General features: G+C 41.4%; 2 protein-coding genes across 6 annotated transcripts in view; one reads left to right on the top strand and one right to left on the bottom strand.

Moving 5' to 3' along the window:
* The first annotated feature begins 3,470 nt into the window (after positions 1 to 3,470).
* On the top strand, positions 3,471 to 14,587 carry SPC25 (SPC25 component of NDC80 kinetochore complex). Of its 2 annotated transcripts, none has more exons than XM_081957906.1 (7): positions 3,471 to 3,582; positions 4,228 to 4,388; positions 5,434 to 5,499; positions 6,301 to 6,447; positions 9,362 to 9,457; positions 13,257 to 13,355; positions 14,382 to 14,587. In XM_081957906.1, exons 2-7 carry the CDS (start codon positions 4,232 to 4,234, stop codon positions 14,504 to 14,506), a joined length of 690 nt encoding a protein of 229 aa, XP_081814032.1. In that variant the 5' UTR covers positions 3,471 to 3,582; positions 4,228 to 4,231; the 3' UTR covers positions 14,507 to 14,587. The 2 variants fall into 2 exon arrangements, with proteins under 2 accessions (XP_081814032.1, XP_081814033.1); XM_081957907.1 differs by lacking the exon at positions 3,471 to 3,582 and adding an exon at positions 3,594 to 3,691.
* A 152-nt stretch (positions 14,588 to 14,739) lies between these two features.
* The window catches only part of NOSTRIN (nitric oxide synthase trafficking), a 40,281-nt gene continuing 29,506 nt past the window's right edge, over positions 14,740 to 25,514 (bottom strand). For 2 of the 4 annotated variants that reach the window (XM_081957867.1, XM_081957868.1), the window contains 4 exons: positions 22,531 to 22,656; positions 19,773 to 19,887; positions 17,245 to 17,364; positions 14,740 to 15,477 (listed from right to left, as the gene is read on the bottom strand). In XM_081957867.1, the coding sequence (XP_081813993.1) occupies positions 15,335 to 15,477; positions 17,245 to 17,364; positions 19,773 to 19,887; positions 22,531 to 22,656 (504 nt within the window). In that variant the 3' untranslated portion in view covers positions 14,740 to 15,334. The remainder of the gene's footprint in view (positions 15,478 to 17,244; positions 17,365 to 19,772; positions 19,888 to 22,530; positions 22,657 to 25,514) is intronic. The other 2 variants (XM_081957869.1, XM_081957870.1) reach the window with 1 other exon arrangement.

The raw sequence follows: 25,514 nt of genomic DNA, 5'->3' as shown, positions 1-25,514 counted from the left end.
AATTGGGTAGGAAAGCCCCCTCTATCGCATTGCTCTCAGTTCTTCAATACAGAACAATGATAGAGGTGGAAAGCCTTTTCAGTGGCTGCCTACAATATTTCTCAGGGGGTTCAAACGTTCCCAACCCTATGGAGATTCAAGAAAAAGCAGAAAATATGGTTTTACAGCAGGCCACGGAGCTTGGATCAGTGGTGATTTACTACTGATTCTGTGGGCGTGGCTTGGTGGGCATGGTGTGGCTTAGTGGGCGTGGCAGGGGAAGGATACTGCAAAATCTCCATTTCCACCCCACCCTTGGGACAGCCAGAGGTGGCATTTGCCAGTTCTCCAAACTACTCAAAATTTCCGCTACCGCTTCTCCAGAACCTGTCAGAACCTGCAGGATTTCACCCCTGACTTGGATGTTGTACTCTTGTCCTTATTTTAGATTTTCTGTTGGGTTGATGTGGCTTGTGTTGCTTGGTGTATACTATATGTTATCCAAGCAATATAAATGCATTGTACCTTGTGTTATTGCTTTTAATGCTTTACCTTGTAAGCCCAGTTTATAAAAATACAAACAAATCTTTGCTGCCATCTAGTGGCCATTGGAGTTTTGCAGCCCACCTTCTGGTGGCAGCATCCTAGGTGCTTTTCTGCCATTTCAGTTTTAAAAATGAATCTCAGTGGCTTACAATAACTAAATCCACAATAAAAACACCACATAATTATCAACAACATACACAAAATATGTTCATAAAACTCCCATGGTAATTATGGGGACACAATAACCAGCCCTCACACCCATTTTAGGCACACATTTAACAGTCACCACAATCTCCAAATGCCCACGCCAGGTTTTCACAAGCTTTGTTATTAATGTTAATCTTAATAATGAGGATGTTGTTCTTCTCTTCTGACTCTCTGTAGGAGGGATGTTCTGGCAGAGAATGCAGTTCAGTTCTCCCTTTCTGTGAAACTTAAGAAAATCTTCAGGCAGAACCAGAATGCCTTCCTCAGGGTAGCCCTTGTATTTAGCACAATAATTTGCAACCTTGATTAACAGGTTGGATCAAAAGGTGAGCTCCTCCCCCAACTTTACCTAATCCACCATGCCAAAATAATGGTTATAAGTTCAGTTTTATAATTGGAAAACACAATCAATAAACCTAGTCGACACTTAAAATGAATTTAAAGGTAGATTTCTGTTGTGGCCCAGCAGGAGCCGTTGGAGCTGCAAACAGACTCTGACAGCGAGGGGTCTGATGAGTTGGCTCTGGAAGATGTGGAGGACCCTGGACAGGGTTCCGACTCCGAGCAGGGATCAGAGAGGCTGGTTGGCCACCAGGAGGCGCCTGAGGCATGGAACAGCGGTGAAAGCCAAAGGAAGTGTGCTCCTGACGTCATGCCTTGGAGCAGTGGGGAGCAGACAAGGGAGTTGATCCTGGACGCCTGGAAACAGAGGGCTGATAAACGTAGAGAACAACTACCCAGATACAGAAGATAATTGGACCCAGGTGGTTGTAATTAGGCTTCTCTCAAGATAGTATATAAGGAGAGACTTTGTGAGGAGGCTGGTTGCAGGATTCAACTTAATTACCAACGCTGAAGAAGCTCTCGTGTCTGTTTCTTATCTTGAAAGTCTGGATTGCTGCCAAGGTCTAGTCAGTGTGTTAATTTACTGTGAATAAATCGTCTAGCAGTATTCTTGTCTTGGAGTGCTTTGGTGTACGAAGAGGGGGGTCAGAACAATTTCCTATGTCAAGTCATGTCCAATTCTAGGCTCATCTCTGTTACTTAGCCGAGGAAGCCAGTGTTGTCCAAAGACACTTATGTGGCCATGTCACCAGCATGACTATGCACAAAATGCTCTTGCCTTCCCTCCTATGTATCTATTGGCATTTGCATGCTTTCAAACTGCTAGGTGGATAAGAGCAGGGGCAAATAACGGGTGCTCACCCTGTTATGCGGTGTTGGGTCTCAAACATGGGCTGACAGCTTTTCAGCTGACAAGCCCAGCGTCTTTAATCGCTAAGCCATCACACCCCATAAAATACATTTATTCCCTGCAGATATAGACATGTTCCAGTTCCTGTTCTCTCTCGGACAGAATTTTGGGTCCTGACAAAGTACATCATGGTCGAAACTGAGGGCAGCAGAAAAAAATGACAGGGAGGGGGGTGAAATCTGATCAACTAATGTCCATTAGGCAGCCAATAAATGCAAATTTTACTTTATCTTAGCTGAAGTCATTTTTCAGGAATAAAAGTGTTTGCATCAGGCTGAGAACAGCAAGGACAGAGGAGGTGGTTATTAACAGTGACAAAATGCTTTTTTTTTTTTACTACTGGTTCTGTGGGCGTGGCTTGGTGGGCATGGCAGGGAAAGGATACTGCAAAATCTCCATTCCCTCCCCATTCTGGGGCCAGCCAGAGGTGGTATTTCTCCGAACTACTCCAAATTTCCACTACTGGTTCTCCAGAACCTGTCAGAACCTGCTGAATTTCACCCCTGGTTATTAATGATGTCATTTTAATCCAATGATACAATCAAGGCCATTAAAAATAAAAAATATAAATAGATAAATCAATAATAAAAATTAATAAAAAAACAAATAAAACAAAATAAATAAAACAATAAAACAAAACAAAACGGCAAAGTCTACCGGCCCTTTCTCTGATCTTTGGTTACCTCTGGATGACTTGAACTACATCCCCCATAGTCCTTTGTCCTTGACTCTGTTGGCATGGGTGGAAGTTGAAATCCAAAGTGTTTGACAGATACCAGATTGTGAAGAATTGGTATAGTTTAATTAGATGTCATCAAACTGGGTTTGATTTCTGGTGGCATTTTGGACAAATGCCTTCCCTCTCAACATCTCCTCAGCAACGAACAGCTCCGACACATTGCACATGTTGGCTTAAATCACACTATCAGAGGTCTCAATGTGGTTGAAAGAGACCTCCTCTTCATCTTTTCTCTAGATATTTCTAGTTCCTTTCTACATAGGCACTGCAGCCCAGTATATTTTCCTCCCAGGTGTCTAGGGAGATTCTGTTATTTAGGTCATGGTTGTCCTAAAAGTGCTTTTTCAAGAGGCAACTGGACTTCAGAACTGGAGAAGCTTCTTGGATGAGAAGCGAAACGTCTTCAAAGAAATACCAGAAACTCCAGTTGCCTCCTGGAAAAAAAGCACCATTGCGATTTCCTCCTATGTCTGCCAAACAAGCCCTAGAGAGCAAAAGAAAGAGGGTACGGACTGGGTCGGTGGGAGAAATAACCGTCACGGGACAGGATTTCTGCCAAAAGCGGTCACTTTCACGTTCGTCTCTGCTCCTTTTCATCGTTCCAGCGAGCGCCGACTTTCCGAACCGCATCGCAGGCAAAAACCTTTATACTACAATTCCCATCATGCCCCCTCCCTCCCTCATCTCTCTTGCCCAATAGAAAAAAAGAGATTCCGCAACGTCTGACCTTCCTCTGCCCTGTGAGCCAATGGCGAGTCCCGTTTGCGCCTTGTTCAGCCAATCATACGGCAAGACAATCGTGGAGGGCCGGGCGGGAAAGTGGTTGCGATTTTGAATGCAGAGAAAAGCCGGAAAGGTAAGCGATGGCGAGGCGGTTGTCTATATGTGTGTTTGTCTGTCTGCCTGCTTCTGCCTGTCTGCTTGCCTCTGTCCAGAGAAATGTTTTAAAATGAAGGCCAACGTTGGTAATTCGCTTGATAATTCTAGGGAAACTAAAATAGAAACGCTAAAAAAAATACTTTGCAAAATTCCTGCTACTAAGCTTTATCAACGGCTTTTTTTTTTTGCAAAGGGAAGTTTATCTATTGAAAGAATCAGGTGGTTTCATAAAACTCGTGTTTTTTAATAGATAGCCCTCAAAACCCTCGCTTTGATGTGTGCATAAACATTTCTTTCTCTGTGGTTCAGGATCAAAATGTTCAGAAGCTTTTAAGTTGGAGGATTTTCAGTGTATAAACAATATGCAGAATTTATTCTGCATAATTATTCGTATCCATTTCATTCATACTCATGTTTATTCTTATACCTATTATTTTGCAAGCGATTGACAAATCAAAGAAATAAATAAAAATAAGAATACTCAGGTCTCCAGCTTAAACGATTTGACTGCCTGGGATTTTTAAATGTAATAGCCTGATGGTCTAGTTTAACAGCAGTATTTGCTGTTGTAAACTGTTCCTTAAGCTGGAAGAGTTATTTCATTTTTGCTATTTCTTTTTAGAACCATGGCTGAGATGAAAGGTGATAATGATGAGCTGGCAATGCTTGAAAAAGACATTAAGGAATTTTGGACCAAGTTCAGAACTATTTGTTGCCTTGAGCCTATTGATCAGGTTTTGGGGCTAAGAGACTCCTGGTATGAATCCATAAACAGTCTTTCAGGTAAAGCTATATCTGGTTTATTATTTGGTTGCAGCAGAAAATGAAATATCCTGTATATTTTTCATTCCCCCTTTTAGCCTTGTAATCAATTGGGGTAGGCTGACCATGGAAAAGAAAGACAATATTTAAAGTATCTAAACCAGGCCTATCGAACCTTTTGGCTTGCCTGGGCCACATTGATTGAAGTGGAATGTTCTTGGGCCCCATATAAAATATATGTAATTAATGTATATAAATAACACGTTTCCTTTATTTTTAAATATTTTAAATCAAATCTTATGGAGCTACATTATTAGATGTCCAGGGCTGCAGTTTGGACATACCTGATATAAACTATATGTATGATATTCTCCTTTTTTCATCTCACAACGATAATGTGGAAAGTTTCATCTGAATATAAAGTTTGTGGGCAATTTTATTGATTAGATTTATACCCTACCTTTCTCAGGAGGGTGAATTTATATATTTTCACTGCTTTGTATAGGATTAACCTAGTACCAATCTTTATTTACTTTATATAGCTGCACATCTCACTTTTGGAAGACTTGGTAGCTTATAATATTGGTAGCCCTTGACTTATGACCCTTTGTTTAGTGACCATTTGAAATTACAACAGCAGTGAAAAAAGTGAGATTATGACCATTTTTCACACTTAACGACCATTGCAGCACCCCCAAGGTTATATAATTTGGATTTAGAATTTGGACACTTGCCAACTGTATTTATGACTGTTGCAGTGTCCAGGGTCATGTGAACCCCCCCTTTTGCAATCTTCTGACAAGCAAAGTCAATGGGAAATCCAGATTCACTTAACAACCATATTACTAACTTAACAACTGTAGCGATTCATTTAACAACTGCAGCAAGAAAGGTCATAAAATGGGCCAAAACTCACTTTAACTGTCTTGCTTAGCAATGGAAATTTTGGGCTCAATTGTGGTCGTAACTCGAGGACTAGCTATAAAACAAATAAAAATACATCACATAAAACAAAATAAAAACAATAGTTTCTGGCTGAGTTTTGATTTTGTTTTTTACATTATAGATAAATGGTCCAGAAGACTAAAAGAAGGGGATGAGATTATCAACAAATTTCATGAGTATACCAATGGTACAGTATAAATCATTTCTCATTTTTCTTACAATCATTTTACAGAAGCTAATAGACCAAATAGAATCCCTGAAAAATATATATATTTTTATTCAGTATTGATCTCTACCCTGAAAAATAATGTCTGGGCTGCCTTTTCTATAAAAGCAAATGTAAACTGCTGAATGCAGTATGGATAAGCCAAATCTTGATCTTACTTCCAGTTGTGTTATACAGTAATAACACATACTTAATTGTAAAGAAGTATAGTCATGAACTTCAGATAATCATTGCATTGTCAATAATGCTGCTTCTGTTCCTTTCATCTCAAATGTACATGAATCAAACTGGATAATGTCCATTGTATAATATTAAGATAATGAAGGTGCCAGTTTTATGGGAATGTGCATTTCTGTTGGATTGGGACTAAATGTAAAATCTTCCATGAAGATTTTACCGTCCTCATTTTGCCCATCTCAGAAATTTGGAAGGCTATGGTGTCATCCAGGTGCTATGTAGTTTACTAAAACAAGAATTTTGGTTTTCTTCATATTTTATGTGGGTGTTGCATTGAATGTTATATTTGATTTTTAAAAATATTTAGTGGTAAGGATAACACATGTAATATATAAACAGAAAACGTTCCCACACAAAACAGCCTTAAATATTTATTTTGTCATATTTATGCGGGTGTATGTTTTAACTTTTGTAATGTTTTACTGAGTAATCTATATTACTCAAATGACTGAGAGGTAAACCTAAGTAAATAGCTTTTGCATTTTAAAAAATATATATGCAGCCGGTTTTCTCTGTTTCGTACAGAAGTCTGTGAGTTGAATAAATCAATCGAAGAAAAGCAAACTAAAATCTCAGAAGCTCTTTCTAACATCAAGGATGAGGAAAAGGAGAAGGCAGACCTGATGAATAGCATTCAAGAGTTGAAGGAAGAACTAATCCAAAACAGCAAATGTAAGTTGCACTGGGAAAATGGAACATGAATAGTTTAGATTTGTATCCTGCTTTTCCTCCTGAAATTCAAGGCCGCCTATGTAACACTGTGTCTTCCAGTTTTTCCCTGAATAGCATCTGGGAGAGAGAATGGCTGGCCCAGTATCTGCTGAGCTTTCATAACTGAGGGTGTTATTGAATGTGGGATAGCCAGGTCTCAAGTGAATACATTCATCACTACATCATACTGGATATTTTTATAATGATTCAGGAGATGCTGGAGCTGGCCATTCCATTTCAACAGAATCAATTTGGAACCGCCATGTTAGGTTTCCCCCACGAGTGGTGCAGTGGCCTAGAGGTGGAGTTCTCGCCTTACAATCAGGAGGCTGTGTGTTCGATCCTAGGTAGAGGCAGATATTTCTCTCTCTGGACACAACCTCAGCATTGGCAACAGGAAGGGCATCCGGCCAGTAAACACTCAGCTCCATTCAGTCGCCCAAGACTCCACCCCACAAGGGATTATGGGGTCTTTAAAAGAAGAAGATGATGGTGTAAGGTTTCCCACATGGAAAAGCTGGCTGAAAGTAACACTAGAGAAAGGAAAGCCACTACAGAATAGGGCAGCGATGGTGAACCTTTTTTGGCTCGCGTGCCATAAGTGGGGGGAGCGCAGGGGGGGTCATGTGCGGGCGTGCCACACCCATAATGCAATGCGCGACACCCCCAGTGCGCATGCGCACACTACAGGTCCGACTCCCCCATTTTTGCATGCTTTTTTCGCCCTCCCCAGGCTCCAGAGGCTTTATAGGAGCCTGGGGAGGGCGAAAACAACCTCCGTCAGAAGCCCTCCGGAGGCTTCAGGGACCTTCAGGACACTTCCCTGAAGCCTCCAGAGCAGTCAAAACGAACTTCGGAGCAAACCGGAAGTCACTTCCGGTTTGCTCGGAGGGTCGTTTTGAGCACTCTGAAGGCTTCAGGGACCTTCAGGACGCTTCCCTGAAGCCTCCGGAGCAGTCAAAACAAACCTCAGAGCAAACCAGAAGTCAGTTCCCGAACTTCCGGTTTGCCCATAGGGCTGTTTTTTTGCACTCCGGAGGCTTCGGGGAAGCTCATGAAGCCTCTGGAGGGCCTCTGGAGCTTGGGGAGGTTGAAAAATGGCTTTTAAAAAGGGTGAACTCTGCTGGCCAGCGCGCGCATGCCTCGCATGCCCTGACAAATGACTCCGCATGCCACCTGTGGCACGCTTGCCATGGGTTCGCCATCACTGGTATAGGGCCTTCATCCCAGCCCCTGAAGCTGGTCCAGAAGGATGCGATGGCCAATGGTACTGAAAGCTATCAAAAGATGTAGAACAGGACTGTCAATCTCAAAGCCCACGGGCCAGATCCGCAGGGCTACCTATGGGTGTGCCCTGGAAACAGCAATGGACCGGCCTGCGGTGCCTCTGCCAGCGAAAACAACTCGGGAGCATCGCACGTGGACCCCTCCTCAGAGCTCCGTTTTCGCTGCCCGAGATCTGCAAGAGGCTGTCGTCCAAAAAAGGGGGTCTATTTTCACTGGCAGAGGGCTAGCAAAACAAACTAAGAACGAAACAAAAGGTGAAATGTTTCCCCTTTTGCATTTGAACATCCAAGAAGGGACGAGAAAGGGAAAGAGGAAAGACAAAGAAAAAGAAGGGAAGATGGAAGAGAGCAAGGAAGGAAAAATAGGAAAGAGGGAAGGAAGAAGAAAGTGAAAAGAAAAGGAAGGAAGGAGATTACAATGGGAGTGAGGGAGGGTTTGAGGGAAGTCCTGCCTTAGCACTTGGCCACCAAAGGTGCCCCCGACACTAACCCTAACCCCCCCTCCCAGTCTCCCAAAGTCAAACACAACCCTGATGCGACCCTCAATGAAATCGAGTTTGAATGAAACCTCTCCCTAATCTAGAAGGACCAGGACAAATGCATCAAGCCCATCAGAGGTTATTCATGAGCACAACCAATGCTTTTTCAGTACTGTAACCTGGTCTGGCTCCTGATTGGAATGGTCTAGATAATTTGCCTCTTCCAGAATCTACAGAAGTTATGCACCTACCACTTATTCCACAATTGTCCCTTTAAAAGGGAAGGTTGGAAACGATGACAGTTGCCCAGTAATTTTGGGTCCTAGGATAGTGTCTTAAACAGAGGGAACAGACCACTGTCACCTTCAAAAACTATCAAGAAGCATTCACCCCAACTTGGACCCAACTATATGCCATCTCCTAGCTGGCCTTGACCAACCAGGAAGGAAACGGGTTTGAATTGCAGGTAGTAGAGCTCGTAGCTCTGAAGACTTGTCCAGTTCCTCAGAGCTATCTGGGTCTGAAATTCATCCCAACTCATCCCTGATATTTTTCCCTTTTGTAGGACCTGTCCATCTAAATGAAGTACAGTAGATCCTAGCAACTTTCTCCCACAAACTACCCTCTTCTCAGTAACCCTGCAAGGGCTCTTCTTCCATTCCCTCCCTGGGGAGGGATCTGGTTACCTGAAGCAGGACTACCAGTTTCTATTTGCAGATGCAATAAAAGCAGTGAAGCTTTGTTGCTCTTACCGCTACCAAATAAATCCTAATAAAGGCTATTCTCCACGTTTGATTGGATTTGCTCTTCCAGCAGTGAACTGAGTGTCTTGCGATGTTTCTTTCGGCCAGAACTCAGAAGCTATTACATGATCCCAGATTACAGGGAGTTCACACAAATGCAATCTAACCTAGATAGCCCACTAGAGGAACTGCAAATGAGAAATGGGGTGATGTTTTAAAATAAATGGTTCTTTTCTTGCAAAAAGCAAGGTACTGATCCTGCAAAAGCAGGTGCTTGATTTCATACATTTTATCAGCTTCCTAAAAAATGATCCTGGGCATAAGCTTAGTGGAGATTTTGAAGCTTTGTTTCTTTTTTCAATTCCAGCAAGGCATAAAACAGCAGAAGAAACGGAGGAAAGACTTCGTAAGGCTGAAAAACTATTCAAAGAGAGGCTTGGGTTAGAAATACGAAAAACAGACGGTGAGATTGACGCTTGCATTTCTACTTCAGAAAGGATGACGTTACATTTTACAGCAAAATCCATTTGTTTACTTTTCTCCTACAAAGCTGATGATTATTACTGCTATGCTATATAACCGGGATGGCGAACCTACAGGTGACACGGGGAGCCATTTGTCAGGGCACGCAAGGCGTTGCCCAGTCCACTGGACAGCGCACATGCGCGCGCTGGCTAACTTGAGTTCAGCCTTTTTAAAGCCATTTTTCACCCTCCCCAGCTTCAGAGGCTTTATAGGAGCCTGGGGAGGGCGAAAACAAAGTCACTTCTGGTTTGCTTGTAGGGTCGTTTTTTTGCCTTCCGGAGGCTTCAGGGAAGCTCCTGAAGCTCCGGGGGGTTGGGGGAGGCTGTTTTTGCCCTCCCCAGGCTCCTATAAAGCCTCTATAGCCTGGGGAGGGTGACAAAAGCATGCAAAAAATGGGGGGGGTCACGCCTGGCATGCATGCATGCACGCTGGGGGGGTCACACATTGCATTATGGGTGCGGCATGCCCATGCACGACTCCCCCTGCGTTCCCCCTGCTTATGGCACCCGAGCCAACTAATGTTCACCATCGCTGCTATATAAGCCTAGGACGTGGTAGCTCAGTGGCTAAGACGCTGAGCTTGTTGATCAGAAAGATCGGCAGTTCAGTGTTTCCAATCCCTAGCACCGCATAACGGACTGAGCTCCCATTACTTGTCCCAGCTTCTGCCAACCTAGCAGTTTGAAAGCACGTAAAAATTCAAGTAGAAAAAATAGGAACTACCTTTAGTGGGAAGGTAACAGTGTTCCATGCACCTTCGGCATGGAAGACATCTTCGGACAGCGCTGGTTCTTTGGCTTTGAAACAGAGATGAGCACTGTTCATGTGCTAGTCTGGAACAACTAGCACATATGTGCAAGGGGAACCTTTACCTATTTAAGCTTAAACGGTAATAATTTTTCCTGGCAGATTTGCATTGTTGCCAAAGGTTTCCATGGGAGGAAATATTCTTGCATGCAATGATTGCTTGTCTGTGGAGGGTATCACTGCCAGCTCAGCCTCATTTTAAAAGCTCTCTGTAAAAGACCAGTTCAGCCCTCCAGTAAGCCTTGTCTTCATCCTCTTGCTTGACCATTTCAGGAAATAAATGAAATAGGAAGGGGTCTATCAAAAATGGGGAACAAGCAGAGTAGGGGTCATTGTCTACTTCAGGTTTTGCCCCACTCATTGCTTGCTTCAATCCCACTTAGCATGCGGTTTGCAATTAATTACCATGTTAATTCAGGCTGTGCAGATGGCACCATTTGGGCGACGGAGGGCTCCAAGCGACACCATGTTGAAAACACTCTGAATCCCTGTGACTATCAGAAATGCCAGTTCTGTCCTTTATGGAAAAACGGAGGGACCTCTAAAAGATGAGCATAGTTCGGAAGAAAAGCGAATGCTTCATTTTTAAAACAATACCTTTTGCATATCTTGAAAATGTTGCTTTCCATAAAAGTGGGTATCAATAGCACTTAGACTTCACAGTGCTTTACATCTCTCTCGGAGCCTATTTCCCCCAGCAATCTGGGTCCTCATTTTACTCCCCTTGGAAGGATGGAAGGCTGAGTCAACCTTGAGCCTGGTGAGATTCGAACTGCTGGGAGTTGACAGTCAGCAGAATTAGCCTGCAATGTTGCATTCTAACCACTGCGCTACCACGGCTCCTGAAAAAGCTCGTAGCTGAAAAAGCGGCTACCAGATTCCTTACGTTTTTGCCTCGCAGACTTAACACGGCTCTCTTCCTGTAATATCCCTAAGGATAATGCTTTTCACGAGTGAGTTAAACGTTTCCTGTGTGCTAAGTGGTCTGGGTTATTTTTCCTCGCAAGGGTTTTGTGCAACGAAAGTTTTTGCGAGCCTGTGAACAAATAAATATTCAGCACCATGTCCTTTTACTGAGCTCTGATCTGTCTGAACGCCAGTAAGAATCTTCGTAACATCTTACGTTTTTCAAAGTGCTATTTACCAGGGTGGATAAAAATTGAATTTTGTTGTTGTTGTTGTTAATTTAAAAATAGGATTTTTTAAAAAAAATGTAAATAGGATTTTTTAAATTTAAATTGGTTTTTTTTATTTTTATCAAATTTATTTTAATAAAATGCTTTTGGAGTAAAAAAAATCTATCTAAAGATAGTTTTCCATCTGGGACTGTCGGGGAGTCAACAGCGGGTCAGAGGAGGAGCTGCTGCGGGACAGAGATGACAGTTGCTCTTTAAAAAGTATGATTTAAATCGAGTTGATTTTAAACAAGCCTTTTTACGAGTGATTTAAATAATGATTGAAATCAACTTGATTTAACTCAAATCCTCCCTGCTATTTACTATTATGACGATCAGAACCATGGAGTCTAAAAACCTAATCCTGCACCAAATGATTTCATAGGTCCCTCTGAGCATAACCTTGATGGGAAAAAAATGGTTTTCAGTATTTTAGAACTGAGCTTGCGAGTACAGTAGGCATGTACATTAGGGTTTTTTGTGACAGTTACACATCCAAGCTTTGCCCTCGAGCTTTCGGCAAACCCTGTAAATAGGGATGGGCTTTTATTGCTGATAAAACCTTCAACAAGTATTATCAAGAGACTTATTGGAATGGGATGCTCATCTATCTTCTGCCCACTCTCTAAAAAGGCCTGGAAAGCACATGTGTATTACAGCTTCCTAAATACCCAGCTTCCCTTTTTTTAATCCCTTCAAATGGCTTTGTCTCCCCCTACTCTAAAGGATAGACATGGGAATCAGAAACACTGGGGAAGGCAAGCATTTCACACTTCCATCCTTAAAATCTTAGAAAATGGCCTTAAGAAGTCTCCAAAGCAGGATGGTCAAACTCAAGACCTGCAGACTGGAGCCGGCCCACAGGGTGCTTAGATCTGGCCCACGGGATCGTCCTGGAAACAGCAAAGGACCAGCCTGCGGTGCCTCTGCTAGCAAAAATGGAGCTCAGGAAGGCAGGCGGTGGCCCTCCTAATCCATTTTCACTGGCAGAGGGTTGCAGGAGACCATCACAGCCGAAAATGGAGCTCAGGAGCCTGTTTTCACACTTGGGCCATCACAGGTGCCCCCGACATGAGTGACATCGAGCTGGCCACACCCACCCCATTTTCACACTTGGGCCATCACAGGTGCCCCCGACATGAGTGACATCGAGCTGGCCACCCCCACCCCGGCCACCCCACAACCCTGACGCGGCCCTCAATGACATCGAGTTTGACACCCCTGCTCCAAAGGGATAGTGGCCATATGTGGGCTTTGAGTTGCCTGTCCTTCATTAGGGTCAATCCGTTAGCATCCATTTATTTCTGTATGCACACACAGAGAAAAGAACAAACATCGGTTCTTTAAAGGCAATTTCTGAGAACTGCAGTTGAAGCGTTACTATTTTGGTCCCAAGATTATTCAGGGTTAGGGTTTTAAAAAAACCAACTTCAGTGCAGAATAGCCCAATCGTGGATTGTGCGTGTTCCCACTGATCCTTTGTAAATGATAATTTGGATCCAGGGGAGCTTTTCTCCAAGTGGAAATAAGTCTCTGCAAATAAACCAGGAGCTGTGCTTGGTCAAAGCTTCCCGGGGAAACGTTTTCCCACACCATTCCCTACACTGTTTAGACATTTATTGCTAGTATTGTGTCTTAAAATGTGAGAATAAAGAAGGAAACATTTAAGACTTTATAAAATGGCAGTACAACTGAAATATATAAAGTTTTATCTGGCATACCTGAGATTTAATGCATCCTTATTTCTGCATCTAGATGAGCATTTGCAATTTGTATTCCGCTGCATTGATCATAAAGATTTCCAAAAGCCATACATACTTACTCTTTCCATAAATGAAGAGGGAGCTTACAAAGGTATGTACGGAACCTCCAACCGTGTCTTATTTTCCTATTCCCTTTATAGCAGTGTTTCTCAACCTTGGCAACTTTAGGTCCTGTGGACTTCAACTCCCAGAATTCCCCAGCCAGCAGCTGGCTGGGGGATTCTGGGAGTTGAAGTCCACAGGACTTAGTCACCAAGGTTGAGAAACACTGCTTTATATCAAAATAAGCTCACACCTGTTCATTCTCATCATCTTTTCATTCTACTAGAAAAAAAGCCTTCAGTATTAAAATAATTGTTTTAAGATTGTAGTTCAATTTTTCCATCCATTTTATATATATTTCTCTTTGGCAACTTCTGGTTTTTCCATGCTTCCCCCGCTTCCCCCCAAGGACTTGAACAATTTACTAGTCTGTAGGTCAAGTTATATTACATCCTGTGTTCCAACACTTCCCTGCCTTCTCTCCAATGAAGGCTGGGCTTAGCAATAGCACTTAGACTTATATACCGCTTCACAGTGCTTTGCAGCCCTCTCTAAGCGGTTTATAGAGTTAGCCTCTTGCCCCCAACAATCTTGGGTCCTCATTTTACCACCTTGGAAAGATGGAAGGCTGAGTCAACCTTGAGCCTGGTGAGAGTTGAACTGCCAAACTTCAGGCAGCAGAAGTAGCCTTCTGCTGACACAGACGCTCACATTTGTAAACTGGTAAGGAAAGTAAGCGAATACCACCCCTGCTTAGAATGTATTGACTCATTTATTAAAAATTCTCAAAAGGTTTACAGTAGAACAAACCAAAATAGAGTAATGTATATTTTAATAAAACTTTCACAATCACTTACAGTACAAGAGATAGCTGATAACATGAGCTACCCACAGATGTGTTTCTTGGTCTTATGTTGAGATAGAAAATTATGAGAAGTGAGTGCAGGGTATTCTTTGCTATGTCCCTTTGTGACTTTTATGCGTCCAAATGTTATGTCCTAAATGTCCTACCATGTTAGGATACCTTATTTTCAATTTTTTTAAAAAGGAAAATAATTCACTGCTTTTTTCCTAGTGGTCTCTTGTTCTCCTCCCTTGGACTGCACAGAAGAACTGCAGCGGAAAGTGAGAGAAACCAACAATTTCTCTGCCTTTATTGCCAATGTTAGAAAAGCCTTCATTGCTTTGACCTACAAATAAAGCACTGCTTATTCTCTAACTCTGCCCTTCGTGTTTGGTCACTTCCTACTTGGGAAGAATAAAAGTCTTGTAACAACTTGAGGGCTTTGGACAATGACTGTGACAACGTAGCTCCAGATCTTCATTCTTATTTTGAGGTGCTTTTTTAAGGTAACCTGGGCCTTAGATGGTGGTTGTAAGAATAAAGTGGGGGGGGGGGGACCAGGTGTGTTGCACATAACTCTTGAAAGAAGAATAGGTTTCAAACATAACATATCTAACTGTAATCTAATAGAATTAGTAAATAGTAACTGGTCATCTGTTGGATGATTGTCCTACCTCACTATGCAACAAAACAATAGTCCTAGGATATTTGAAAAATGGAAGTCTTTGTATCTTCCGGCAGAACAAATTCCTGGTTTGCTCAGCCTTGCAATATAGGGAATGTTATTATCTTCACGTTCTTCTAAAGTCTTATGAATCTGGGGAGAAAAACATGGTGTAGAATTTGATTACATGGTGCCAATTCCGTTCATGAATAGTCTATAGTAAACTGACTTCCTCTTGCATTTCAGAAATAAATGTCAGTTTCCCTTTCATTATGCCACAAAGATCTCCCAACAATTCATTAAATGACTGGTTAACGTGATAATTTAAGAGTTAGTATCATTTCAAAGAGATTCAATGTAAGTTGTCTCTAATTGTTTTGTTACAATGCTAATTCATCAAATATCTGTTTCAGAGCTTCTTACAAATAAAGAAAATTATTCTTTGGCTTCTATTGCAAACATAGAAACATGTCTGTTGGATTTGTTATGCATGTTGAGGTGATTATTTTTTCCTTTTGTCTTAAAGAGAAGGTTCTCCGTCTCTCCTGCCAGTCGAGAGAGTGACTTCTTCCACATACGTAGCAGGAAAATTGCCTTTTTCCCCCTTTCTAGAACCATACCACCAGCCACTCTGGTCTTTGTGATGAATTACAATTACATCACCTAAAAGGATAAATACAAGCAAGTTAATATTTGTCAGAGTTTGTTGCAGAAATCAAATCCAGAAAGCACACACAGGTAACTGATTCAGCAGGATTCATTAACTTCTTTTTACATATAATTTAACAGATGAAATAAGTATGCAATAGCAAAAGTGGTTCTTCCAACATGGTAGAGAGTACAAGCAATCATAGAGAAGAGGAGTTTCAGTTCAGAGCAGCAGACTAGTTTTTTGAGCTTAGCACAGACTTGCAGCTTTAGTACAGAACAGTTGAGCTAAGCCACGCCCAGGCTCCTTGCTGTCTCCTTGTTGCTCACATAGCAAATTCTCTTTCAGTTTCCAAACAGCCCTCATTGGCTGACTTGCTATGCCTATTCATTGGCTGACCTTGTTACCATGTCTCCCAAGTCATGAACTCACACACTGACAATATTGACTTAATTATATTGTGTCATTTAATCAATGCATGGGACAATATCTATCCACCAATGCAAGACAGATGTATAGAAGCCCTTCCCTCTACAGCAGGGCTGTCAAACTCATGTTATGGTGGTGTCATGTGACATTCCCCCCCTTCTCTAAACAGGGTGTGGGCTTGGCCAGTGCGTGACACATCTGGGCCGTGGGCCGGGAGTTTGACAGACCTGCTCTACAGGCTTTCAAACAAGGCATCTACTCTTAAGTGTATCTTGCATGTAGGTAGGAAGAAGAATCAAGAGACACAATTTGCAGAGCTAAAGCTGGGTTAGGAAAAATGGTGCACTTTTTGAATTCTGAATGAAGTTCATTCCATTCTGGTTCATAGCAACCACATTGCTGCTTAACTTAATCAGGAGCCACATCTTTGAACCAATTTATAACTAGCTGGATTTCTAAAGCTCTTTCACAAGATGCAGACTGTTGCTTTTAATAGCCTTTGGCTGTAGGCCGGTCCTTTTGTAATATCAGCTCAGTTTCTTAAATCCCTAGCTTTATGCATTGATTTCCATCTTTTTCCCCCCAAGCTGTTTATCTTTGATCAATGAACATCCACAAAAATGTTCAAGTTATGGTTTTTATAATATTCCTCCACATGATTATAATAAGGAACCTACAATGTTTTTCTCTTGAGTTTTAATTTGACCATCTGAGAACAGCTGCTTTAAACCTGTATTTTCTCAGTCCATTTATTATTGAGATAATTACTATTATTTGAGGCGCACAGGTACAGTTAGGCAGGATTGAAACCTTTACCTTTAATTAGTTTCTTTTTTTAAAAAAATGTGCGTAGTTAGCTCATACCCCAAGTTTTCTCATCAGAGTAATTCTAATCACATATCTTTCTCTTGTTACATTCTGAAACAATTATCCAAGGGCTTAAGTAGAACAACGTTCTGAAATGACACAAAAACTTTCAGAATTTTAGGCAGATGAGTACCGTAAGGATTTGGTTACCTGTTCAATTTTTCTCCACGTTCATTTTTAGCATCCAATAAGCGGAATTAAAAACATGGGCAGATGCCTCGGGATGATGCTCCAGTAGGAATATCCAAGAGCATCACAAACAAAAAAGCTCAGAATCAACTGATAAGTTGAAATTGGCAAACCACTCCAGAGAACTCCAAATTGTTCTATGACATGTTCATGGGTCCTCTTCGTTAAAACAGAAATTTATGGGACAGCATCCATTGATTTTTCATTACAATAGTTGAAAGGGATTAATGTTTTATTGATTTCCAACTCTCTTTTTTCCCCTAACTTCTGTTGAAATTAGGATGAGTAAACATTACCTTTACTTAAGCAAAGCTCGTCCTCTCTTTCTGCGTGGTAATCATACACAGCTCGACATGTTCTGCTTTCTGAATTCTCCGGTTGCAAGGAGGTGGTGGAATTCATGCTGCTCCCCATTTCTACAATGTCAAGGCGAAAATGGAATATTTTTAACTTCTGCCTAGTAGTTGTTTCCTTTTTCTCTGCAAATGATCCTGAAGCTCTATATAAGTAGCCCTCGACTTACAACCACACAATTGAACCCATTTTCCATTGTCAAGCAAGACATTTGTGAAGTGAGTTTTGCCTCATTTTATGACCTTTCTTGCCACAGTTGTTAAGTGAATCACTGCAATTGATAAGTTAGTAATCCTGTTAAGTGAATTTGACTTCCCCATTGACTGTCAGACGGTCGCAAAAGGTGATCACAGGGCCTTGGGACATAGCTACCGTCATAAATATGAATCTGTTGCCAATCATCTGAATTTTGATCACATGATGCTGCAAAGGTCATAACCGAAAAACAGCCACGTCAATTTTTTCAGTGCCACAGCTTTGAATCCTCACTAAACAAACTGTCAAGAGTGAAACATTGGCAGCTATGTGCCTCTTCATTTCAACTTGCTATTAGAGTAAAGGGGGTGGGGGAAGTGTTGATTATGAGTGGGTCAGTTGGAGAAATGAAACTTCTACAAGTCCACTGAAACTTATGAGAGCCTGGAAACCTTTCAAGGACGTATCAACAGGTGTGAGGAAGGTGGCAGACGGTTCCTGTAACAAAGAGAACTTATTTACATGGCCTATGTGGGAGCCTGGGAGTTGGCCTGGGAACTTCATACTATGAACTGTTAATACTGTAAACTGTTGCCTGAGAAATTCAGAGTTAGTTTTACCTTGCCGTTACCACGCTATGTATTCAATAAATAGTAAACTTTTGAGCGCGATTCTGGACTTTTATTTGGATACTCAAACAGGAAGTTGACACAATCTGTTGTAAGTCTAAAACTACTTGTATAGGAAGGAAATGCCTCAAAGACAAACACAACTGCGGATGACTGCATGGGTCTAATCAGTTTTCTTGGAAAACCCGATGTATGTGGTTTGCCCCTGTCTTTCTATGATGTTCATTGTTTTCAGTCAATTCTGCCATATGTGTATGCATAAATGATTGTATCACAATGCTAAACATACTATTTCTCTGATAAATCTGAAAAGAAGAAAGCCTATATGGAAATAAGTATAATCTTTATTGTCATTGTACTTAAATACAACAAAATTGTATTTCCATGAATTGTCATGGAAAATATCTCCTTGGTTCCAATCTCACGGTATATTTAGAGTCGCTGCAATTTAGTGTCTTTTCTTGAAAGAAATTCAAATGCTGTTATTTTTTAGAATTATTATTTTTTAATTACCAATGCAATAGGTCATTGTTTGGGCTCAATCTTCCTTTCATTAGTAGCTGTTCGGTTAGTATATGAAGTAGAATACAATTAGTTTTGCAGCCAAGAAACAATTGAGTGGGGAAGAATTAACAGAAATAATAGCACTAGCACTTAGACTTATATACTGCTTCACAGTGCTTTACAGCCATCTCTAAGCAGTTTACAGAGTCAGCATATTGCCCCCAACAATCTGGGTCCTCATTTTACCCACCTTGAAAGAATGGAAGGCTGAGTCAACTTTGAGCTGGTCAGGATCGAACTCCTGGCAGTGGACAGTTAGCTTGCAATACTGCATTCTAACCACAAGGCCCCCACGGCTCTATAACTCAGTAAATAGGGGTCTGAGGAATCCACCAATAAACTTACCTTTTTTTAAAAAAATCTATTTCAGGATTCTCTAATTATTTGATCCTTACTTTTGTACTATTTTCTTGATAGAATAAAGACCTTCCAGCTATGTATTTATGAAAGGGAAACGATCCATTTGATGTAGTGCTTAAGGCAGGGGTGTCAAATTCAAGGCCCAGGGCCCGGATCCGGCCTGCAGGGTGCTTAGCTCTGGCCAGTGGGGCCGCCCTAGAAATAGTGAAGGACCAGCCCGCGGTGCCTCTGCCAGCAAAAACACAGCCCTCCCGAGCTCCGTTTTTGCTGGTGGAAGGTTGCAGGAAACTGTCCCAGTCAAAAATGGAGCTCAGGAGCCCGTTTTCTCTGGCTGAGCGCTCGGGCCACAGGCGCACTTGACACAAGTGATGTCAAGCTGGCCACCCCACCCCCTGGCCCCTGAGGTCAAACACAACCCTAATGCAGCACTCAATGAAATTGAGTTTGACACCCCTGGCTTAAGGCATCACACTAGAAACTGGAAGACAGTAAGTTAGTTTTAGTAAGTTAGGCATAAAGCAGCTGGCTGACCTTGAGCCAGTCACTCTCCCTCTGCCCTGGGAAGAAGAAAATGGCAGACCACTTCTAAAAAGCCTTGCCAGGAAGAACTAGGGATTTCTCCAAGCAGTTGTCAGAGTGAAAAATTGTCTCAAAGACAAAACATCAAACAGAAGAAAGCTGGTGTGATATAAACTGGCCTAATAAATAAACGAATAATTTACCTGGCAGGCAGCTTGAGTTCATCCCAGATTCACTGGTGTTCCTCATTTTCAAGGTCTGCTTAATGCTCTTCATTGTAACAGGGCATGTGATGATCACAGAACTATGCAGACAGTCCTAAAGGGAAAGGAAAATAGTATTGTTTCTCTTTGCTTATTTAAAAAGCGTTCAACTCAGATTTCTTGGTCCATAATCCTGTAAAAAAAAAAAACTATCACCACTTGTTATTCTAATTCTGCAAACATTTAAAGCGGTCATCCCGGATGCCACAAAATTCAACCACAACATCTGAACATCATTGTTGATCTGAAAAAAGAGGTAGGAAGATATCCTGAAGGGTTGATTCTCACAAGAATTGATTTGAAGGCCATTGGAAAAAAAGCTTTTTTTTTTTTTTTTGCCTGCAGCTTTGCAACCATCCTGATCTGTAGCACAGCAGGAGAAAAAACATGCCACACACAATCTCAGCAGCAAGAGCTGGCTGAGTAATATCTCTTACGTGTGCTGTCTACAGGGTTGTGTGATACTTGTCTCCCCCTCTAAGTGCCACTCTTGAGGAACTGGAACTTTCCTGGATCAGCTTTCAATAATATTCTGTTTTTAATAATCCTGCACCTTTGAATGCCATGCTATTAGAATCTCCCTCTCTTAACTGTTGGGACCTTTTCTTTAAAAAAAAAAGTTCATTTGGGGGCTACAGTACAAGTCAGGGATCCTTTTCTGGAGGATTTTTCCAGACAGTATCAAGATGTAGAAGAGAGGGCTTGTGAAGATGACTTTGGATGTCTGTGGGCACCCATCTACCTTATACATATTAAAAGAATCTATAACGTTAAATAAATGGAGTGGCGTGGAGTGGAGTAGAATCTTTATTGTCACTTTAAATGTGTACTAATCAGCATAGATTAAAATGAAATTTTGTGGCTTTCAGCTCTCAAAAGAGAACCGTTATGCATCTACCACATACATACCTACATACATGACACAGAGAAACATCAGTCTAGTTCGAATGTATACATATACATGGCAGGGGGGGGGGAGAATCCTGCAAGTTTACAAGATGGATAGTATAAAGAACAAAGCTTACAGAAGAGAAGAGATTTTTTTTAATGGTTTAGCATGATCAGACACACAAGGAATTTGTCTCCGGTGCGTAAGCTCACAGTGTACATAAAAACAGCAAGTAATAGGTCATAGATCATACTTACAGTCATTAATCATAAATTATAGACAACAATTGATAAATAATAAGAAATCAATTGGAGAAGACAGTAGGAAAGATGACAAAAGATCAGAAATGAGACAGTGCCGTGGGACTTAGTGTTCAGCAGAGTGAAGGCATGCGGGGTGGGGGGGAATCTATCTGTGACCAGTTGTTTTGGCATGCAATGTCATATAGCAGTGTCCTGACGGGGATCAGTTGAAACAGATTATGTCCAGCTTGTGAGGGGTCTATAGATATTTTCTCAGCCTTCTTTCTGGTTCGTGCAGTATACAGATCCTCAAGGGAAGGCAGGCTGGTTGCAATAGTTTTTTCTACAGTCCTAACTATCCATTGAAATCTGGTATACCAATACAAATCATTAACTACTGAAATTTGCTCCATTTCCAAAAAAAGGTCCTGGAAGTTGCAGGATTTCATAAGCATCCTTACAAAATAATAAAATCTGAGTGGCTGCAGCTCAAAACGTAGTTCGGAATTGGGGGGGAGGGGATCCTCACCAATTTTTCTTTGAATAAATGGGGCTTTGGGGACTGGCCAAATCCACCACGGCAACCATAAATGCTTGAAAAACCAAACATGCACCAATAGCACCAAAAAGCTATTTGGCAATGACAAAAAGGGTGTGTTTTTAATGACTTTTACCTCTATCATGAAGACAAGTTATTGGCAATAGTAAAATGAAAGAGAAAGAAAGAAAGAAAGAAAGAAAGAAAGAAAGAAAGAAAGAAAGAAAGAAAGAAAGAAAGAAAGAAAGAAAGAGGGAGGGAGGGAGGGAGGGAGGGAGGAAGCGAGGGAGGGAAAGTCATTAACCACCACAAAGAAAATACAAATTGGCAATATCAGAATACAGTAAGAGAAAGGCATGCAAAGAATTTTGACTAAAATTAATATTAAAAACAGTACATGATATTTCTTCCACCTCTACATATGCAAGAAATGAGATTAAGATTAGCAATTAGGATAGCCTAAACTTTAAAGCTGTAGTGTCACATTCAAGTAAACATGGACAAATAAAGCAGTTAAATCATTCAGAAGGGATTTGGAAATTGTAAATGTCAATCTCCTGCCAAACTTGAGAGTACGTAATATAACAAATGACATGCTGTGTACATATCAAGACATAATCACCTTCAAGTGGATTAAACAAGTGTTAATGCTGAGACTGGGCCATTTCCAGCTGGGTTTACAATAACATAATAATAATAATCCAGATGGGTTTACAATAGCATAATAATAACATCTGATTTCCATTACTTAGCTATAGGATTAAATAAAAGGGCTGAAATAATTATGTAGGTCTATGGCAGGGGTCGGCAACCTGTGGCTCTGGAGCCACATATGGCTCTTTCGGCTCTGCTGCGACTCCCCGTTGCCTGATCCCACCACTGGCTGGCCCCTCCCCCCTCCCCTCCAAATGGCTCTTTAAGTGTTTAAGGTTGCAGACCCCCGGTCTATGGGATTAGGTTATAGATGTATATATAGCTGACCTCCAAAATCACTTTATGGACAAGTAGTACCATGTCTCATAATATTACCTTTTCTTTCCATTTTGAAATGCAGCCATTACAGAGATGAGACGGTTTAGGCTTCTTTTCAATTTCAGCAAGTGCACTCCCCAATTTGAAATGATTTGCTTGCAGAAGGGAAGCTTTCAATGTTGCCTTTAATATATATACTATATATTTAAATATATGTAAATAAACAAATGTTTTGACATAACAAGTTTCGTTTTCCCAGTTCTGATTATTTGGTACAGAGGGAGACACTGAGATTAAATCATCTAGTTTTAAAGCACGGTTAGTCCTCATTAGCAACTGCAGGAACCAGCAACTTAGTTCTTAAGAGATCACTAAGTATAAAATCTCATGCCCACTGTACTTACAATTTTATTTAAGCTTTGCTGTATAGCTATAGAGAGAGTCAGGTGAGCGCAAATGGCAGGGAAAGTTTCTGGAACTTGATTCATAAGGAAACTGAGTAAAAGGGCAACTAACTCTTTAAGTCCTTTTTCTCCACTCCTCTGCCCATTTGAATACTCTCCCAAGTGTTGGGATAATTAGCAACAAAAGAATTGATGTTTGTATTTACATTAATTGGAGAGAAAGGGATTACATGAGAGTAAGGAGGGACATGGCATAGGACCTAGGTATCTGCAGGATCGCATCCTACCACACACGTCCCTGCGACCTATCCGCTCACACAGAGAGGGGCTCCTCCTGGTGCCGTCTGCTAGGCAATGCCAGCGGGCGACACCTAGGAGTAGATCCTTCTCTGTGATGGGCCCAACCCTCTGGAATGACCTCCCCCCAGACATTCGAACTACCACCGACCTCCGGTCCTTCCGGCAAAAGTTAAAGACTCACCTATTTCAATCAGCTGGCCTGGCACTTTCTTAGTTTTACCTCCCGGGGATTTATTCATTTTAATTGGGTTTGGGTTTTTAATAAGCTTTTAATGTACTATATTTATTATTCTATATACAGTCTTGCAACCTCCTCCACCTACGTATTTAATTATTTAACTGTTTTATGTATGTATTTTATAACGCATTTTAGTGACTGTACACCGCCCCGAGTCCCTTTCGGGAGAAGGGGCGGTCTATAAATACGAATAATAAATAAATAAATAAATAAATATGGGGAATTGACAGAAAAGTGCTAGCAGGAGCCCTGGTTCACTTAGCAAGCAAACAAAACTAGACTGTGTAAAACTGATTAAAGTCTGGTCGGTTACAGGAAGCAGCTGTCAACTGGCTAATTAGGTTCCCAGAGTTGACCTTTTTAACTTGCAGTTAAGACTTTTTAAGGGTTGTGCTATGCTGTAGAGAAAAGCAGGAAGAGTTAGTTTGTTTAGGTGATCTCCGCTCTGCAAATGCAAAAAAAAGGAGCAGGTCAGGCACAAGACAACCTGTACTGAGCACTGTAATGGTGAACATGTGACTGAAAGAGAAAGACAGGTGCTGCAAAGGTTGTAAAAACCAAGATTGGTCACATTTTTCATGAAGAGAAAAATTGTCGCTTTAAATGTATACTAATCAGCATAGATTAAAATGAAATATTGTTGTATTCAGCTCTCAAAAGATAACACATGCATACATACATGACACAGAGAAACATCACACTCTACTTTGGATGTGTATATATACATGGTGGGGGGGGGGGCAGAAGAATCCTGCAAGTTTACAAGATGGATGGTATAAAGAACAAAGCTGTTACAGAATCTAGTAGTCCTCTATAAATACTTTGAAACCTCCCCCCAGAGGAGAATAACAGAAACAGATTGTGAGGTGGGTGTGTAGGGTCTCTAACAATGCTTCGAGCTCTAGGCACAGTGCTTATAAGCAGTATCCTGAATAACAGGAAGTGAGCTTCCTACAATCCTCTCAGCTGTCCTTACCACTCTCTGTATGGACCTTCCTTCTTAGGCACTGCTACCACCAAACCATGACGCAGTTCAGGGGGTGAGTTGCTGCTGGCATTACTGCCAGTTCGGTCTGCGCACGTGTGCATAAATGAAATAAAAATTGCTCTATGCAGAAGCAAAAAACAAGATGGCGCTACCTATGGCGCCGCCAGGAGAACCAGTTCATGGGTGTGGCAGGCCTGGGTCGCAAACTACTGCCGGTTCAGCTGAACTGGTCTGAACTGGTAGGAACCCATCACTGATGCAGGTTATAACATTCTCTCTACTTTTTCACCACCCTCTTAGCTGCAAATGGTCACTGTCCAAGCTAGATACTAACTGAAGGCTACCTGTACTTGCTTTATTGTTCTGAAATACTGTATTTTTCGGAATATAAGACATATAAGACACACCAATAAGACATATAAGACACACCAATGTTTTGAAGAGGCAAATTTTTTAAAAAAGTTTTTGCACTCTGCAAACCTTCCAAAAACGGCCTGTTTTTCACAAAAACGGGCCTGTTTCCCCCCCCCCCAAATGACATGAATTTAGGGGGCTTGTAGAGAGTTCCGGGGGGGGAGACAAAAAGGAGCAAAAAACGGTCCATTTTTCATGAAAATGGCTCCGTTTTTTTGTCAAAAAAAAAAGGCCATTAGGAAGCTTATAGAATTCTCCTGGGGGCTGGGGGAGGCAAAATTGAGCAAAAAACAGGCTGTTTTATGCTCATTTCTGCCCTCCCCAGCCCCCAGGAGCTTTCTGAAAGCCTCCTAAAAGCTGCGCACAGCCATTTTGGTGGGCGGGGTTTCAGGAGGCAAAAAATGCTGCACTCAGTGTATAAGACGCACCCAGATTTTCAGCCTCTTTTTTGAGGGAAAAAGGTGCATCTTATACTCCAAAAAATAGGGTAATGCTCAAATAATATTAATGAAACATTTAGTAGGCTGTTCTATTTTATAGCCAACAAATCTTCTAGTACAGATGACATTGTTCCTGAATATTTTAACCCTATTCATTCATTGTACTTTTAATTCATGTCAGTTTAATTTGTGCAAGGTGCCTTGGAAAGGGCTTTCCTTAAATGCAGCCCCAAAATTGAAAGGTTGTTTTTGTAGTT

Source organism: Natrix helvetica, assembly GCF_964273705.1.
Source record: "Natrix helvetica genome assembly, chromosome: 1".
In the NCBI taxonomy this organism is placed as follows: Eukaryota; Metazoa; Chordata; class Lepidosauria; order Squamata; family Natricidae; genus Natrix; species Natrix helvetica.
The sequence above is the reverse complement of the archived record's forward strand: the minus strand, read 5'-3'. Positions and strand labels throughout refer to the sequence as shown.